Raw genomic sequence first — 17,926 nt, forward strand, 5'->3', positions numbered from 1 at the left:
GTGTACAGGATTTTATCTACCTCATTGGCCAACCGCTAGCGCTCGAGTGGAAACAGCCTCACGGCCTAATATTGACAATTGCGCAACATTCAATCGAAATGTTTATCCCATTTCTTTAAAGTTTATGAATTTGTTATTATTTTGTTTCCTATTTCGATCACGGTGGCTTTCCTTCCACATCGGATATTGTAGCCTTCGTCACCAGTAGGAAGAGGGTGTGTTTTTGTAGGGAAGGGGGGGGGGGGCGTGATAGGTGCGGGAGTAGCGGGACAGAGGATGTTGTTCGCCTTCTCAGTCGCTTTGCAGCACTGCACCGTTCCACTGGCAGCCATTTCTTGGTGTTGGTGTCGTGTGCTTGAACAGGAAAACAGTTAAACTTACATTGGATCGTTTTGTTTGAGTTTTGCTTCTGCCGATTTCTGTTTTCTGCACATCAGTTCTTTCTCATATCCAAGGAATACCTATAATCTTCACATATTAGAGGTAAGTTCATTGTTCGAATTGGCTGAATCATCATTCCCTTGCTGTCGGTTCTCTTTCTTGAACGTTTTCCTTGATTTCTATGTGCAATTAGAATCACCCAAGCACAACGAAATCGATTAAATAAACCATTACTTTCTACTTCCTATATAGATACACATAAGACAAACTTGGTAATACTTTTCATTATCAATGCCGGCTATAATAACCGATAATATATCTGTGATGTTGGGTTCTGTATCCATGGTAACATACGGTTCGCAGTCGAACGCAGCATTCTTTGATGACACTTTTGCCTGGTATTGATCTGCTTAAATAATGTCCAATTCCCTTCTAGGCCAAATGAGTGAAAATCGAAGTTTTCTCTCTTCGGTGGCACAAGAATTTATTTAGACAAAATTGTGCAGATACTGCAACGGGGCCGCATGCGCCAAGCAATCTGAGTTCTTCCCGAGCAACCCACGAGAGAAAATCGTTAAACATTTTCTTGCAGAGACATACTAGTTGACGGCTATACCCACTTTGGATAGAAATTATACCGTAGTAAAATTTAGCAATGATCATCACTCATTTACGCTTAACAGATAACAAATTGTAAATATCAACCAAAAGTCATTTCCGAAGAAAGTAACGGCAACGGACAATGCATTTTGGCAATCGATTTTTCACTCGGCGCGCATCGCGCATTGCGCATGCCACTTTCAATGGAGATTTTTTGTTTAACTAAGTGGGGCGAATTCTAGACATTTCATTTCCGTTATAAATTAAGAAATCCAAAATTTTTAGACCAAACAGTCATTCTTAAAAGTTTAAAAGTCAACGATGTTGGATGAAAATGTCTTACGGTTTACGTTAGAAGCGATCACGGTGTAAGATCTCCTGCCCAAGAACTTAATTTGATCATTTTCGGCAAAAAATCTGATTAATGTTATATTGAAAATGTTTGATATTCACATTGTTTCTTGACTAGCTCAAAGAATCGATGATACATTTATGCACAAGAAATGTAGGTGTGTGTGTCGTTAATGAGACGTTTATTTGTATTGATAAGAACTTTGCTCGATCGATTAGAAATGTTACTAGTAGAGATTTTTTAAAGACTAGGCCTATCTGTTATACCAAAAGGGTTCCATGGTTCCTACAAAATACCAGAAAATATACGTAATCGTGTCTGCATTCTCGCAAGACAAAATGTATTGATTTTCAGACTAGCTCATTGTAGAGCAGAAGCGATGCGTTACATCGTGCTAGATTTGTCTAGCCATGAGACATTCTGCTCAACGTTATACCCAGTTATACCATATGATGAATTCCCAATTCTCATTTGATTGTCTTTTATTCAAATCAAAATGTAAGCATTTGAAAAAATTCTGTATTTGTTAGGAATGGACCATGTTGTGTTATCCGATCGGCAATTCGTATCGTCGGCTACTTTTGGACACAACTTTAACTTGATATTATTTCCCATTTGGAATAACATCAATTTTCGTGTATGACTGCATTCGTTATAACATATATTCAAAATATCGTAGCCTATACTCACTTTGTATGGCTCCGCTTGACGGTTTGCTGGGCGCGACCATATTCTTGAAAATACGGCAATGCAGTGGTGCCTGTAAGGCTTTAGCGCTCCTCTTGTTCTAGGTAGGAGGTCATTCTGTATCGTCGAATCAAGAAAAAGCCTCTCTCTCTCTAGACTCTACTCTGCAATATCTAAGTATTCATATCAATTCAAAATGAGCCAACAGCCTTCTTCTGCCATCGGTGTTAAAACAGACCCTACGTCCTATTGGCATTTTGATCGGTGAATTGCAGTGGAAAAGAGATTACCGAGTCCAGTGGAAAAGAGTTGAACGCTTGCCATGATACGCATATACAGCCCCGTCATAATGTTTAGCGTTCTTTATCCTTTGCTTTCGAGAAAATATACAGCTCAATATATAATAGTAAAGAAGACAAAAACACTTTTTCAACTATATATAATGCTACCGTTTCTGTCGAGTATAGACCGAGTCCATGTTACATATATATATAGCCAGCGCCATGACACAATAGACGTGGATGAGTACGCACGCGAGCGCGTACACACTGCGCGATGCTCTACTCGTCTCGATCAATAAGCATCGCACCGTGCGTCACAAGGTACAGCTCCATGCGGGGTTTCAGAGTGATGTCGCTCACCACATTGACGGATCCCCCCCCCCCCCCAACATTTTAACTTTTAATGTCCAAGAAGCTACTTGATGCTATCGTATAGATATCGTTAAAATGTTAGATCGTTGGAGCCAAACACGTGAACCTTGGTATCAATTCAAAACCTTTTGATTTCAACGAAAACAGAGACCGAGTAATATGAATTTCCAAGATATTCTTAGCCACTTGGAAAAAAGAACAGAATACCCGATTGCCATGCAGATATGCATTAATCTGTTTAACGTGAGTATATGTCGATTAAACAAGCGATATGAGATAACCGAACATGCGAAAGCAATTGACGCCAGTCTGGCGGTGTAGGTAAATATAGATTTAAGAATGTCGCAGTCAAAACGTTTGCTTTTGTGCTTGGTCAAATGCGGAAATAGGAAGCGATATGTAATCTAAAGTGCCACCAGGCCACCTGCATGTAGTTATTGCAATGTCACACTGTGAAACCTTTTTATATGAAATTTTTCAAGTTCAAAGATTCAAAAATCAAATACTGTTAGAAATTGTTTTCAAATTGTTTTCATCGTCGCAATTTATTCTTTATCAGAAGCCGCTCTTTAAGTTTTAATACGTTTAATTACTTGTATCCGGCTATTCTTTATTTTTAGCTGACCTGATAGCACTCATTGAAAAAATTCACGATCGATTTCGGTATCGATTGGACATTTTTCACGTTCAATTTCGTCGAGCACGCTTTATGTATTATTCAAATTTATATTTCTCAAAAAGAATGACAAATTTGCAGCTGTAAAAAAAATGTCTTTCTTGACACGGGTGTTCAGTACCGGTACTTGTTTTGTTTTTTTTTTTGTTTTTTTTTTTTGTTTTTTGTATCTTTACCGATCCGTAGTCTATTTTCTATTTAGTGGTTACAAGTCATATGTTGTTATTCGCCGGATAATACAAGCGTGCAGTAGATGGCGCTAAGTGATATCAGGATCGTGATTGTAATTGTAAAAAGCCAAAATCGGTTACGAACCCTCAGACTCCTTTGTTTTAAACCTATACTAGAGATGTAAATCAATACTAACGATCAGTTAAGTAAAATCTTAATACAAAGATATTAAATAAGGGTTATTCGAAGCACCACTAATGAATAAGACTACGCAATTAAAGATTACATGCCTGAAACAAAGACATATTTAATTATTTTATATCAGTGTGGAAGTCCTACAGCGGATACTATGTTGCTAGCGTATGCCATAGTCATTCGCTATCTCTCAACGACAGAGTGTTGGATTTTCTCTCAGCCTCCAGATGTATAGCATTACGCAATAATTAAAATCTTGTGTCAATATTTGCTGACGAATTAAAGTCTTTATTTTATTCACGGCTTAAATGATGAATGCCGTCGACCTGAAAATTTTGGTCTTGAAATGTAGAGTCGACCCGATGTTGTCTATATATTCAAGAAATGGGAAGCCACGAAGGAAGAGGGACGGAGGGAGCGACAACAGCGTGATGAAGCCAAGCTTAAGCGTGCGTAACTGCTGCCTCGTACCTCTATTGATTTTCCTGCAGCTTTCCAACATAATCTGAGCTCGCACTCTTCTGTAGGACTTTAGCGTTCGACCCATACTTCGGAGTGCCGCTTCGATCATATCCCCCCCCCCCCTCCGTATCCCTTCGGACCCTTTTCCTCCTATATATTGAGACTTGCCATATAAAGTATCGATAACTGGTGGATATGTGATCTTTGCCGTGTTTTAACGCAAGTCTGGGCTGTGGCAGTAGTGTGTTATTCGCTTGGTTGATTTCTTAGATCTATACTCAGTGAGGAAAAAAATACTGTTAAACAGAGAAAGCTTTCTGGAATAAGTGGTAGAACAAAACTAAATTACAACCCTATGAAATTACAAAGGTTGCCAATAGACTGCTTTTTTCCAGTCCAATCTATCGTCCCAAATTTGGTGTTTGTATCGAAAAATCGGTGTAAACCTTTTCGTTTTTCGGAGGTTCATATAAAATGGTCTGATGGAAAATAAATTCAATGTACTCCGGACCAAAACGTTTTTCCTCTTTATCGAAAGCAATCGAATAAAATTCAATTTCCAATATTGAATCAAGTACGTATATCTGTAAGCCTAACAGAGTATTTTGAAACAGATTCTGTCGCTGTTATCTTTATTGTACTCTGACGTGAAACATCTGAATTGTTTCTAAATTAGCCGTTTAAATTAAGAAATTTTTTTTTTTTTAAATAAAATTGTCATTGAATACTGGAATTAACAATCTTAAGTAAATAGCAAAAATAATTTAATTAGCGAGCTGGTGTAGTACAGTGCTCTAAGGATTCTATTCCTGACACAATTGAAGTAATCGGCATACCTGAAATATTATTAATCCGAATTAATTTTTTAAATAAATCATCTTTGCATTGAATTCTGATCGAATAGCAGTTTTTTTTTAGATTTGGGAAATATTATTTATCTTGTAGTTTGATCCAGTCACATCATTGATAATCACATTGATCTTTGGGATGAAAACAGGAAAACGCCGCTATGCCTTTATCTGTTTTGTAATTTATTGGGGCTGACGGGTAAAGAAATAAAATGAAATTAAGTATCGAATATGCTTCGTATCAAATTCCAGACGAAACAACCTGGTACAACGAAAAAAAGATGACTCTAATACGATATGATGTACTGGGGGAAATTTCGTTAACCCTCTCCCCAATTACCGCCTGTGTAGTACTTTCTAAGCGGATTAGAAAGATCCGAAGTCAAGCGGATTCGGAGTGGTGCAAACACAATGGCGGAATGGTGATATCGGTAAAGAAAATAATACCAATTTCTCTCGGATCGAATCGAACCGCATACCCAGCATACTGACACAGTTAAAAATGACTGCATTAAAAAAGGCGCAAGTAGTGGGATTAGAATTTTTAATCCATAGCGTATTTATTAATATTTTTGAAGGCAACTATAATTAAGCGGTTGCCTAAAATCCTGAAAGAATAATAATTCTTTATACAATGACGTCCAATTAAAACGAAAGAAAAAAAGTATAGCTATATGCCACATAGACCAGTAGACAGTATATAATAAGCTAAGTTGTCGTAGAAAATAAATTTTTAATATCATCTAAAAGTCCAATAAATCAATAATGGTTCTTGGCGCTAACTCGTGCATTATATTAACGAAATTAGTTTCAAAGTACAGTACACGATTTATTTATGCACTAGGTTAAACACGATTTGATGTTTGTCCAGCACCCATTTTTTTAGCACATTTAAAAGTAAAAAAAGAAAAGCATAATTTTCATTGGGGAACAATAGATTTCTGTCCCAATGTTGCTTTGCCATAATTAAAACGATAATAGCCCTGCGATTGTTAATTTGCGCAACACGATGAATTGTGCACCGAGCTGCACGCACGTTTTTTTTCTTCCTCATCGGACGAAAAGGGAATTGTAATGGATTCAGAAAAACCAGCTTGATATGAAAATGAAAAGAGAGCATTAAAGTTGACCTGAATAATCTCAAACATTTTTTTCTTTCCCCCTTTTGGTTGACAATAGGTTGGCAGCAACACAAGAGGCAGCGGCGCAGCATGCCGAGGAGGAAGAGCGAGGCCATTGGAGCGAAAGGGTCCTAGGACCTAGTCACTTGCCCGCTATAACTGTGGGCTTCGCCGTCCCGTTCTTCTCTCCTCGACCGAGGAAGCGAAAGGAACAACAGATCCACCGGAGACGGAGACGGGTCACCTTCCAGTAGAATTGGAATGGGCTCAAAAAGACCCATTTCTAACATGGCGACCGCTTCATCAGGATCGGGACCCACCTCGCTCTTCATTCTCACAGAAAAGAACATCATACGCCGTTACACCAGATTCATCATCGAGTGGCCATATCCTTTTCAAACTAAACTTTTTTACCTTTAAATTGAGGAAATATTTTAGTTTTTTTAAACAATATCTATACATATTTGTCTAAAGATAGGATCTTAAAAAAAGGCTCTTCAAATTATTTTATTTTATTTTAGCCTATTTAATCGTGAAAGTCATCTTGATTAGCTGGTAGAATAATAAGGACTTGTCGAAAACGTTAGGCTATACCAAGACAAAATACTGAAATCTTAGTTTTGATGAACAAAAGCAAGATATAGGCCTAATTTAAAGCTCGCATTTGATGTAATTGCATCATTTTTCCTTGACCGCTTAACGTGTACTCCGTTTGAGTATGCAGTGCTGTTGACCATCATAGCCAACTGTGTTGTTCTGGCTCTGGAGGAGCATCTACCTGGAGGCGATAAAACACCCTTAGCTCGGAAATTGGTAAGTTCTACTACATCCGGATTCCACACGATTTCGGTCAAATTAACTGTATCTGCGATACGATTAGTTAATTAGGGCCTGCCAAGAATTTAGGGATGAAAAGATCGTCATGGATTGTAATGATTTCATTTTTTTTCTTTTTGTGCAGGAGAAAACAGAGCCGTATTTTTTGGGCATTTTTTGTGTAGAATCCACTTTGAAAATTTTAGCTCTTGGTTTCGCCCTGCACCGCGGATCGTACTTGAGAAACATTTGGAACATGATGGATTTCGTCGTCGTCGTCACAGGGTAACAATTTCCATCCATTAGGCTACATTGACTGATGTGTCGGCTTATTATAATGCTGGTTTAAGTGCTGGGTTATTCATAATTTCTTCCTGATGACGACTTCAGTGATTGCCGCTGATCTTCCTTTATACACCTTCCTGAATTCCTCTGAATTCAACAGATCCTTAAAAAACTGACAAACCCCACAAACATTCCTGAAACCTAACTCTTCTTTCTTGGCTATATCGTATAAATGTTTAACTCTATTACGTATATAAAAACGTTCCAAACTGGGGTCGCCTGACTTTATGTAGGTCCATGACCATTTTCGCCGAGGCAAATGTGGAAGTCGATTTGCGTATGTTACGGTCCTTTCGTGTGCTGAGACCTCTCAAATTGGTCTCTCGCATTCCTAGTAAGTTTGGCCAACACAACGTAGACTAAAAACTGTAAAGACTTTTCGTCTCTATAGCTCCACTGGGAGTTTTGAATTGACATAGAGCCATCCTTTTAGCTCTAGCCCTAGAACACCATTCAGAAGATTCATCTAGAAATCGTCCTTCGTCGTTTATCATTTAGCCTACATACTTGTACATATATTAATTTCCCATGTCAATTGGTTATAGTCAGTTATAGTCTCCGAGTATCTGGTGGACACGAAACGCAAGCAATATATGCGTAGTATAAACTGCTTGATGGCTTCTTTTAGCCAAAGAGTAGGCAAAATGTTGAACTAGCTGTATATTACGCTATATAGCATACAATGAGTCATAGAAAAGTGCTGCTGATGAACCTTCTGGTAAAACTGACTAGCCCTCCTCTTTTATCCAACACCAATTTCACAGTTTGGCTAATTTTTCCGTTTCCAGCATTTTTTTAAATTCGTCCTCCTCACTAGAACACATAACATATAGCAACTATTAGTTAAACTCTCTTGTTTTATCTTTTAAAAATATCCTAGTACCCTTTATAGTGTCAACAATTCCTTAGCATCAGGGAATGACCACGTAAAAGCCATTTTAGGTATTAACGATACTCAGTCAAACCAAATCAAGTCAGCTCGCTTTTATTCTTCCAATTCACCAGCCCATGAAGACGCCAAACTTGTATGAGTGGAGTCCCTGACGATTCCCTATCTCTTGCCTAAATAACGTCAGTGTCCGTAGTCCAAGTAGAAGGGTCATCCGCAGCCTTCATTCAGAGAAACTTAATGTACATTCATATTGTATATAACTAACAGTGTAAATTAATATATAGTATGCATAGACAAAATAGGCTTAGTCTCCTTAGACTGCTTGATTTTATCATTTGTTATTGTACATATGCTACTAGCTACTAGCTCTCATCCATTTTGTCTCTCTCTCTCTCTCTCTCTCTCTCTGTACGGTACAGTATATGATTTTAGACAACCATATTATAAAAGTTTAGAGTTTAGCGCGTCTTTTTATTGCCCTATACCGTAGGCGTTAGTTGATGCAGTCGACGCTAGTGTATTTGTGGATTGTGTATGTGGAGGCTTATTAACATTCCGTGCAGATTTGTGACGCTGTTCGCACAAGATGAACTGGACGTCGATTTGCGCACCCTCCGTGCCATACGCGTCCTCCGACCACTCAAACTTGTGTCCGGCATTCCCAGTAAGTTTTCCTTGCTTAATGGCAATTCAATCCAGCTACTTCACTCAATAATGGAGACTTAAAAGAGTTTTACTTAAAATCATCCTCTTTTTCCAAAGAATATTTACGAAGAAACATAATTTTTACTAAAAAATAACAAACAGCTTAGCAAACAAGAAAAAAAAATGATTTAATTTAATTTTTTAATGGCTAAACTCAACAACGATCTGATTTTTCAGTTTTGCGTATAAGAAATCAGGACTTCATCTATTCGTTACAATTTTCCCCTTTCAGTCCTTTCAGAACTGAGTTAAAAAAAAAGAAAAAAAGAAAAAAACATTAGATTTAGAGATTGGAGAATTCGGAGATCAGAATTAAACATTTCACTTATTTGTGTCTTGGGGGGAAAATGATTTAGGTTTCCCCACAAATAATAATAATTCTGCAATCTATTTTTTAATGAATTTGTTGAATTACAGTGTGGGAAAAACGATCATTCTCATTAAGCTCTTTTTATTTTTGGTTTTATTTTAGCTCTATAACGAATCAGCTTAGCGAACCAACTTGATGTCCACCCAAGTGCTTGTAGTAATTTGCATGAGAATTTTTGTAGTCATCAGTTTCGTTAGTTTGATTTCATACGCATTTCTCAGTCATCGATCAACATATTCTAGAACGTCGGTCTCTGTATCATACTTAGATAGAGAATCGAACAGAGATTTAGTCTTTTTGCTCTGTCATTCGAGTCGAGTGTCCAGCTATTAGAAATTCCGTTGTAATTCGATCGGCAGTTTCGTTGATTCTAACAAACTTCCTGTGCGTTGTGTCTCCTGAAAAGGTTTGCAAGTGGTGCTCAAGTCTATCATCAAAGCCATGGCCCCTTTACTTCAAATTGGACTGCTGGTGCTCTTTGCTATCGTCATCTTTGCCATTATCGGTCTCGAATTTTATTCTGGAGCACTTCACAAAACGTGCTACAGCATTGAAGATTTGAGTGAGTGCAATTACAATGTCACGCTTATAACTGCTAATTAAATTTCTCCAGTGGAATCCCCACAGTGTCAAGAATCAAACCTGTAAAATTAATTATGGCATTTCTATTTTAGCTCAGATATCGTATTTTTGCGTCATGAAAAAAGGAAAGTTGGCAACAGTATGAGTCTAATCATAATTTCGACTTGATAGATGAGATTCTGGCGGAAGGCGAGTTGGCGACGCCGTGTAACACCGATAACGCAACGCAGGCAGTCGCGGGCAGTTATATATGCGATTACAATTCATCGCTGTGCCTGGAGAAGTGGGAGGGCCCTAATTTTGGCATTACGTCCTTTGACAATATTGGATTCGCCATGTTAACTGTGTTTCAGTGTATCACTATGGAGGGTTGGACTTCTATACTTTATTGGGTAACTATTTTTCACATGATTTTTCAACTACAGCATATTGATACGTGATACACGCCAGAATTGATATTGACATCAGGACAATGACATGATTGACTTTTTATTTTGCAGACCAACGATGCCCTGGGCAGTTCGTACAACTGGGTGTATTTTGTTCCTCTCATCGTCATCGGATCATTTTTCATGCTCAATCTAGTACTCGGTGTACTTAGCGGGTAGGTTCAAAATCAACGTTTCAAACAATTGTTTATTTTTTAAAGAACAGCATGTGCCAAATTACAAAAAATCTCTAAGCGGCATTAGAAAATTAATTTTAAAAAAATATGTTTGTATCGAAAGATTGCTAAAAAATTATCTATATTTAAAAAAATTGTATTAAAAACCTATATTTAGAAAATCATTTTACTATACTATATAATAAAATAATAGTGTTTATCATTATGTAAGCAAGCTCACAGCTAATTTCTGGGGGAGTTGTCTTTAGTTTCATCGATGAAGTCTGTGGTCAAAAAGTCCAAACATTAAGAACAAAATTATTTGATTTAGCCTGTGTTTTTGACCAAAGATAAAGGTAAAAATCTGAGACAATCATGAACGAAATTAAAATGTTTGATTGCATATGTTCCAATTAAGTTTCAAAAAGGCTTAAGTTAAAAACTGGATGAAAAAGTTGTTACGAGAATTATCACATAAAAATCACTACCAGTCAATGCAGTCAGTTAAAATTTTGATAAATCAAAGAAGAACAGAAGAGGTTATAGTGTAGAAAACCAGTTTGAAATGATCTTCATATGTCATAATATATGCACGCCAACGAAGAGAATTTTCCAACGAACGTGTGCGGTGCGAGCGACGTGAAAAATACCGCAAAGAGAAAATGCACCGCGAATTTACCCAAGGATTTACGGCCTATTTCGACTGGGTTAGCAAAGCAGGTTATAATTGCATTGGTGCTATATATATACCGACTACAACATTATCGATAATTGAACCTGTCCTGCTTTAACCACTGCGTATACTATATTATATGGAGTAGTAGCTATAGTGCCAACATAGCCCAAGTCGATTGATTTGAAAATAATTAATAATAAAAGATATGCGAATTCTCATGTTTTGATTGCGTAGATTAAACTGTAGGCTATATTGACCGCTTCATACATGCTGTATACTATTGTGCTCATTTTGTGCGGTACCCTGCCGTCGACTAATGCAGTAATTAAATGACGGTCTGAATAGGGAATTTGCCAAGGAAAGAGAGCGCGTAGAAAATAGGCAAGCTTTCTTGAAATTGCGCCGTCAGCAACAACTAGAGCGCGAACTCAACGGCTACGTTGAATGGATCTGCAAAGCAGGTGGACTTTGTGCACATCTCTGCATTTTCTCTCATTCAATTTCTTGCTTGCCTCACCCCTTCTTGTCAGTGTGTCAGACTCTCAACTCTCGCCTTCCTTCTTAACTCGTCTCCTTCTTCTCCCAGTTCGATCCAAACAAGCTCCACCCATGTAACGTCTTTATCCATTTTTTTTTTCATCTCTTTCTTTTTCGGCGGGATTTGATTTCCTCGACTAACGGTATACGTTGCCGATCACAACAGAGGAGGTCATTTTAGCCGAAGAGAGAACGACGGAAGAGGAGAAACTCCACATCATGGAAGGTGAGATTGAATTTTTTGTTTTATGCCTAGTTATTTTCTAGTCTAGCATTATTTAAAAAATAAAATTTAAAAAATAAAATTTAAAAAATAAAATTTAAAAAATAAAATTTAAAAAAATATTTGAACACCGCGTTGCAGCAAGGAGAAGAGCGGCGGCGAAGCGGAAAAAGTTGAAGCACTTGGGTAAGAGCCGAAGCACCGATACTGAAGACGAGGAAAACGAAGATGAACCCGACGAAGGTATATATCTCTCTCAAAAAATATTCATCTCATTTATACATTTTTACCAACTAAATTAGTGAGGAATATATATGAAAGAGAGAAATCGGTGTGAAGTGAATTCCCGAATTTTTTTTTCCACCCTTTTTTTCTCTATCTATACATATACTGTACCTTTCTTTTAAAAACAAAACAAAACAAGACTCTCAATATTCATTTTGATTGAATTTGTGCTCCTCGTCTCGATACTGATTGTTCTTTTTCAAGAATTATTCATTTTTTTTTCTATATAACTAACCACCAGAAACTTCACTTAATAGCCTAGATCCGATCACTTGTGTTGTTGTGTGTACGTGTGTCCCTCTCTCTCTCTCTCTCTCTCTCTCTCTCTTTCACTTGTGAAAAAAAAACGAGTCTGATGATTCACAGATTGATAAGAGACAAAAAAGCTAATGCAGTGCAAATATCTTTATGAAAACGTGTGGGGATGATGCGCGTGTGCGGTTGTGTGCTGCTCGGCGTTATGCAGTGCCTAAGAAAAAAGGGTTTAAAGGTAAAGATCAGCAACGCAACGCCAGGGAACTTTTCCAATTCAATATCTTGCTACCATATATGCGCCCGTCTATATCTATTATCTATTTCGAATTTAGTCGATCAACCAAACTTTTTTCAAATTATATACGCATTTCGTATATAATGTCCTGCCGTAATCTTGTAACGTAGCTGTGTCGTTGCTGCTGAACTTGGACGACTTGTCATATTTAACAGTATTTCTTGTATATATACATTCAGTGTATATACACGCGTCTTGTGTCATGGTTATTATTAGTCTATATAATGCTATTAGTGACTCGCCAGTTGTACGGTAGCCGTTGTTGTCTGTATTTCTTTTTCTGGCTCCATGCGCTGTCATCCTGTTGCTCATGGCCGTTGTCATCATAGCCAACGTATACTCGCATCTCTGTCATCTGTCTAGAGTTATATAAGAGTAGAGCTAGCTGCTGTCATCTCGTGAAAGCGTTGGACAATGAATAGTAGCTGTCTTCTTCACTAGTCAAGCCCAACTTGTGTACAAAACTGTTGATTTCGTCATGATTCGTTGATTTGATTTTGATTTCTTCCGTGCATGTTTCTTGTGATTAAAAAAAAGCCAGTGAATGTAGCTTTCATAGTCGAAGAATGTTGGATAGTCCATATTTCTTGATAATTTTTTTTTTTTTTTTTTTTAGTTTAGTTGGTGCACTGAACGGCGATGCGCCCTCGGAATAGTTCTGAGCTGGCGCACCGCTTTTAGATTTGTTTCAAGATGCAATCGATTAAATGTTTTCCTCCCGCTATCTGCGCGGTGTTTTCGTTCCTTTACCAGGTTTCTCTCGTGCCTCCTATCTCAAATCTAAAGTGAAAAACAAAGGAGCCTGCAAGCGATTTTGGAGAGCCGAAAAAAGATTACGGTATGCAACGATATTCATTCGGTTTCGCTCAAATGTTAACCTGACCTCTTTTGGGACACATTGCAGGTTCAAAATCCGGCATACGGTAAAACAACAATGGTTTTACTGGTTCGTGATTGTGTTAGTGTTTTTCAACACGGTTTGCGTGGCTGTGGAACACTACAATCAGCCTCCGTGGCTGACCGAGTTCTTGTGTAAGTTATTTCTTCAACGATTTATAACTTTATAAATTTTCAAATCTTTTATTTTATCCATTTCAAAAATCAAATTGTTCAAATTTTTTCCGCCCAGACTACGCTGAATTTGCCTTTTTGGGTTTGTTCATGACTGAAATGTGCATCAAAATGTATGCACTGGGTCCGAGGATTTACTTTGAATCCGCGTTCAACCGCTTCGATTGCGTCGTCATCAGCGGTTCGATTTTCGAAGTGATTTGGTCCGCATTCAAGTCGGGTTCATTTGGTCTCTCTGTACTCAGAGCGCTTCGATTGCTCCGGGTCTTCAAAGTCACCAAGTATGTTCAAAAATTCTTCCTCTCAGGAGTTGATATAGAATCTGCGGGTTCAAACTATTCATTGCCCAATTTGTTTTTTAATTCGCTCTTTTACAGGTACTGGTCGTCGCTGAGGAACTTGGTGATTTCCTTGCTGAGTTCGATGCGCTCTATTCTTTCCCTTCTGTTTCTACTCTTCTTGTTCATTCTCATCTTCGCTTTATTGGGAATGCAACTCTTTGGAGGAGCTTTTAATTTTCCAGAAGGTACACCGCCAGCGAATTTCAACAGCTTTCCCATTGCCTTGCTCACCGTTTTCCAGGTTTGTGTCTCGCCAGTTCAGTTCGCCAGTACTTGCTGTGTCGATCACAAATATTCGAAATGACATTTTTTTGGGGGGGTGGTGGTTGTCTGCATTTAGATATTGACGGGTGAGGATTGGAATGAAGTCATGTACCAAGGTATCGAGTCGCAGGGAGGATCGCGACGGGGAATGATCTACTCCCTTTATTTCATCATCCTTGTCCTCTTCGGCAATTACACTCTACTCAACGTCTTTTTGGCCATCGCCGTCGACAATTTGGCGAACGCTCAAGAACTGACGGCCGCCGAGGAAGAGCAAGAAGAGGAGGATAAAGAGGTAAACATGTCCGAGAAGAATTCTTTGCCAATTGCCACCAATTTGTCTTTCGGCGTTTGACACTCGACGTCTGCCCGACTCTGTGCTGCTGGGCATCGCCCGTTGCTTTTGACGATCTCCACTTATCTAATGAATGGACAAACGGACAAAAGACCGGGTTAATCCTAATATCTTTAACTTGATTGAGAATAGAAACAGCAGCAGGAGTTAGAGAAGGAGATGGAAGCACTTCACTTGGGCAGCGAAGGCTCGCCAAAACTGGACTCGACATCCCCATCTAAAAAAGGAAAAGGGTAAGATCCGGACGTCGTCTAATGGTCTCATGTCTCAAATCAACTCGCTCCCTTTCACAAGCTAGTTGCTTACAAAATTCCCTCATTCTCGCTCATTCTACTGACTAATCATCATTTTTTAAACATAATTCAATGGTTGGATTTTCCTTTTTTAAAGCAAACGGGGACACAAGTCCGAGGGAAATGGTGACGCTAAGACTGGAGACAATGTCGATGACGACGACATTATGGGGCCCAAACCAATGCTGCCTTACTCCTCCATGTTTATATTGTCTCCAACGAATCCGTAAGTTAACTCGCACTTTTTTTCTTTCTCGAAAATCAAGGATTCATAAATGATTTTCTTAACTTTACTATGAAAAATAAAACAAAACAAAACAAAAAAAAAAAATCAAACAGGGTCCGGCGCGCTGCTCACTGGGTGGTGAACCTGCCTTACTTCGATTTTTTTATCATGGTAGTCATCAGTTTGAGTAGCATCGCTCTCGCCGCTGAAGATCCGGTGGAAGAGGGAAGCTTCCGAAACGACATTCTCAATTACTTCGATTACGCATTTACCGGCGTATTTACTGTCGAAATGGTTCTTAAGGTAGGTTCCAATCTCCACCATTTAGCATTAACTTATACCTGTCTTTAAAAAAAAGAAGCTACTGAAGGTACCAACATCGATCAAATCTAGCAACACATTAATTAACAAAATGCCTTCCAAAGCCGTCTATAGTATCTCAATAATTGCTACACCTAACTAAGACTCATTGATTATAACTAAAAAGCGGAAATAAATAACTGGGGTGGTTATATGCTCCCCCTCTGGGCCCGTGACTTTTTAGGTGATAGATTCTGGCATAATACTTCATCCAGGCAGCTATTTGCGAGAAATTTGGAACGTCATGGATGCAGTTGTGGTCATATGCGCTGCAGTATCCTTCACGTTCGATATGATGTGAGTACTGGCCAGCCAAGTACCGATTTGAAAAAAAAAAAAAGTTGCGGTAGCTAGTTATATAGCTACACTCGATAAAAACCGAACCACACTCCCTATATTTACACCATCTGTTATCTTTGCAGCGGTAGAAGTTGTTGGCTGGTTGTTGGAATTCATTTATTGTTCCATATACCTGTACGCAGGCCATATCGTTCCAATCGATAATCTATCGATATTTTATATATTACCATTATGTATAATTGTTTTTTTTTTTTTTTTTTTTTGTTTTGTTTTTTGTTTTTCGGGTGTGTTTCGTTTTGTAGTTTTCTCTTGTTGAATTTCACTTTGAAATCGACTGCGTTTCAATGCAGTTATTGTCAATGTCGACCAACCTGTACCGTATTTAGTAGCCTATCTATCGTTGTGAGGGCGTAGGGGACGGATATTCTGACGACAATCCAACACGGAATAATCCAGTGACTGTCGCTCTTCTTCACTTTTATCTACAACACCTTCATTCTGTAGGCTATAAACATATTTGATCCGCTCAATTCAAGCTGTCAAGTTTGAATTACAGGTCGTTCAATATTTGTACCGTATTTTATGGGATATCCTGGTATGAAGTTTGTTTCAATATCTAGTACGTAGTAGGTCTCGTAGAGTTGTTATTTAGTTAACTTATATTCATTATGCGTAATATCTTGATTTATTTACTGATTACATTAACCACCCCCCTCCAGTATTTTGAATTTTCCGCTGTATTTCGCCAAAGGTGGCTGGGCGATTTCCCAGTTCACGGCCTAGCTGTATTGCAAATGGAAATTTCATTTTGGCGTCCTCGTTTACACAGACTCGGTCGAGTCTCTTTGGCAAATGTTATTTCACCTTTTACAATTGACTTTTGACACATATCTCTCTAACTTCTTTATAGGTTATAGATTTAGGTGTAGTATTTCACCCGGGCTCCTACTGTAGAGATTTGTGGAACATTTTAGACGCTACGGTTGTTATCTGTGCCCTGGTCGCCTTTGCTTTCTCGTGAGTAACACATCGGAACCCGACCATTGGTTTTTTTTTCCGTTTTCTTTCCCCATTATACCCATCTCTTGTTGATTCTTTTACTCGTGTTATAAATTGTTATTTTCTTACGAGCTTCCGTCATCGCCGGAACCGAATTCGGTTTGGATGGGCTTATATATCGTCGACGATATCAATTTGATACTGACGGTCACAGTATTTGGTGTTCGAGTAGATTTTTGAATTGCACCGAGTATTATTCTCATACCCCAAGATTGTGTCTGTGGTTGGCTATAATCATGTCATTTTTTGTCGTACGGTAGTTTCTCGTTGATATATTGAATTTCAACCAACCGAAATTATATACCTCAAATTCCCCCTCTCAATCTCTCTCTCTCATCCTGCCCTGACTCTCCGACTCTTTCAAATATTAGCCAATGACATCCGATCATTATCGACAATTTAGGGGAAGCTCGACTGGTCAGAATTTGAGCACCATCAAGTCGCTGCGAGTGCTGCGCGTGCTGCGACCCCTCAAAACTATCAAACGTGTGCCGAAGCTAAAAGCCGTCTTCGACTGTGTAGTCAACTCGCTAAAGAACGTCTTCAATATCCTCATCGTTTACATGCTCTTCCATTTCATTTTCGCTGTTGTCGCCGTCCAACTTTTCAACGGCAAATTCTTTTACTGCACCGATGACAGCAAGCACACTCAGGACGATTGCCAGTACGCTTATTTTTGGTTTTAGACTTGGCCTATCGTCTGAGCGATTAATTACATTGGCAATTTCGCTGTCAAACAGGGGGGATTACTTCACGTTTTCCTACGATAAGCGGCCACCGGAAGTCAAGCGGCGTGAGTGGAAATCGCAGCTATTTCATTACGACAACGTGATGGCAGCCATGTTGACCTTGTTTGCTGTCCAAACGGGCGAAGGATGGCCCCAGTAAGATTTTTTTTTTTTTTTAATTATTATATATTATTTTAA

At 38.5% G+C, this 17,926-nt stretch overlaps 1 protein-coding gene across 7 annotated transcripts in view; it reads left to right on the top strand.

The window, feature by feature from the left end:
- The first annotated feature begins 311 nt into the window (after positions 1 to 311).
- LOC124320729 (voltage-dependent calcium channel type A subunit alpha-1-like) overlaps positions 312 to 17,926 on the top strand; it is a 32,953-nt gene continuing 15,338 nt past the window's right edge. For 2 of the 7 annotated variants that reach the window (XM_046783601.1, XM_046783600.1), the window contains exons 1-23: positions 312 to 483; positions 6,205 to 6,532; positions 6,854 to 6,959; positions 7,108 to 7,247; positions 8,763 to 8,863; positions 9,681 to 9,836; positions 10,028 to 10,248; positions 10,357 to 10,460; positions 11,482 to 11,597; positions 11,840 to 11,899; positions 12,038 to 12,139; positions 12,648 to 12,671; positions 13,485 to 13,569; positions 13,636 to 13,763; positions 13,861 to 14,083; positions 14,180 to 14,384; positions 14,484 to 14,702; positions 14,895 to 14,995; positions 15,153 to 15,281; positions 15,395 to 15,584; positions 16,852 to 16,958; positions 17,404 to 17,664; positions 17,741 to 17,884. In XM_046783601.1, the coding sequence (XP_046639557.1) occupies positions 6,408 to 6,532; positions 6,854 to 6,959; positions 7,108 to 7,247; positions 8,763 to 8,863; positions 9,681 to 9,836; positions 10,028 to 10,248; positions 10,357 to 10,460; positions 11,482 to 11,597; positions 11,840 to 11,899; positions 12,038 to 12,139; positions 12,648 to 12,671; positions 13,485 to 13,569; positions 13,636 to 13,763; positions 13,861 to 14,083; positions 14,180 to 14,384; positions 14,484 to 14,702; positions 14,895 to 14,995; positions 15,153 to 15,281; positions 15,395 to 15,584; positions 16,852 to 16,958; positions 17,404 to 17,664; positions 17,741 to 17,884 (3,047 nt within the window). In that variant the 5' untranslated portion in view covers positions 312 to 483; positions 6,205 to 6,407. Of the gene's footprint in view, positions 484 to 6,204; positions 6,533 to 6,853; positions 6,960 to 7,107; positions 7,248 to 7,540; positions 7,642 to 8,762; positions 8,864 to 9,680; positions 9,837 to 10,027; positions 10,249 to 10,356; positions 10,461 to 11,064; positions 11,181 to 11,481; positions 11,598 to 11,839; positions 11,900 to 12,037; positions 12,140 to 12,647; positions 12,672 to 13,484; positions 13,570 to 13,635; positions 13,764 to 13,860; positions 14,084 to 14,179; positions 14,385 to 14,483; positions 14,703 to 14,894; positions 14,996 to 15,152; positions 15,282 to 15,394; positions 15,585 to 15,825; positions 15,939 to 16,851; positions 16,959 to 17,403; positions 17,665 to 17,740; positions 17,885 to 17,926 lie in introns of all 7 variants that reach the window. The other 5 variants (XM_046783599.1, XM_046783606.1, XM_046783603.1 and 2 more) reach the window with 5 other exon arrangements.

Source organism: Daphnia pulicaria, chromosome 1, assembly GCF_021234035.1.
Source record: "Daphnia pulicaria isolate SC F1-1A chromosome 1, SC_F0-13Bv2, whole genome shotgun sequence".
NCBI lineage: Eukaryota > Metazoa > Arthropoda > Branchiopoda > Diplostraca > Daphniidae > Daphnia > Daphnia pulicaria.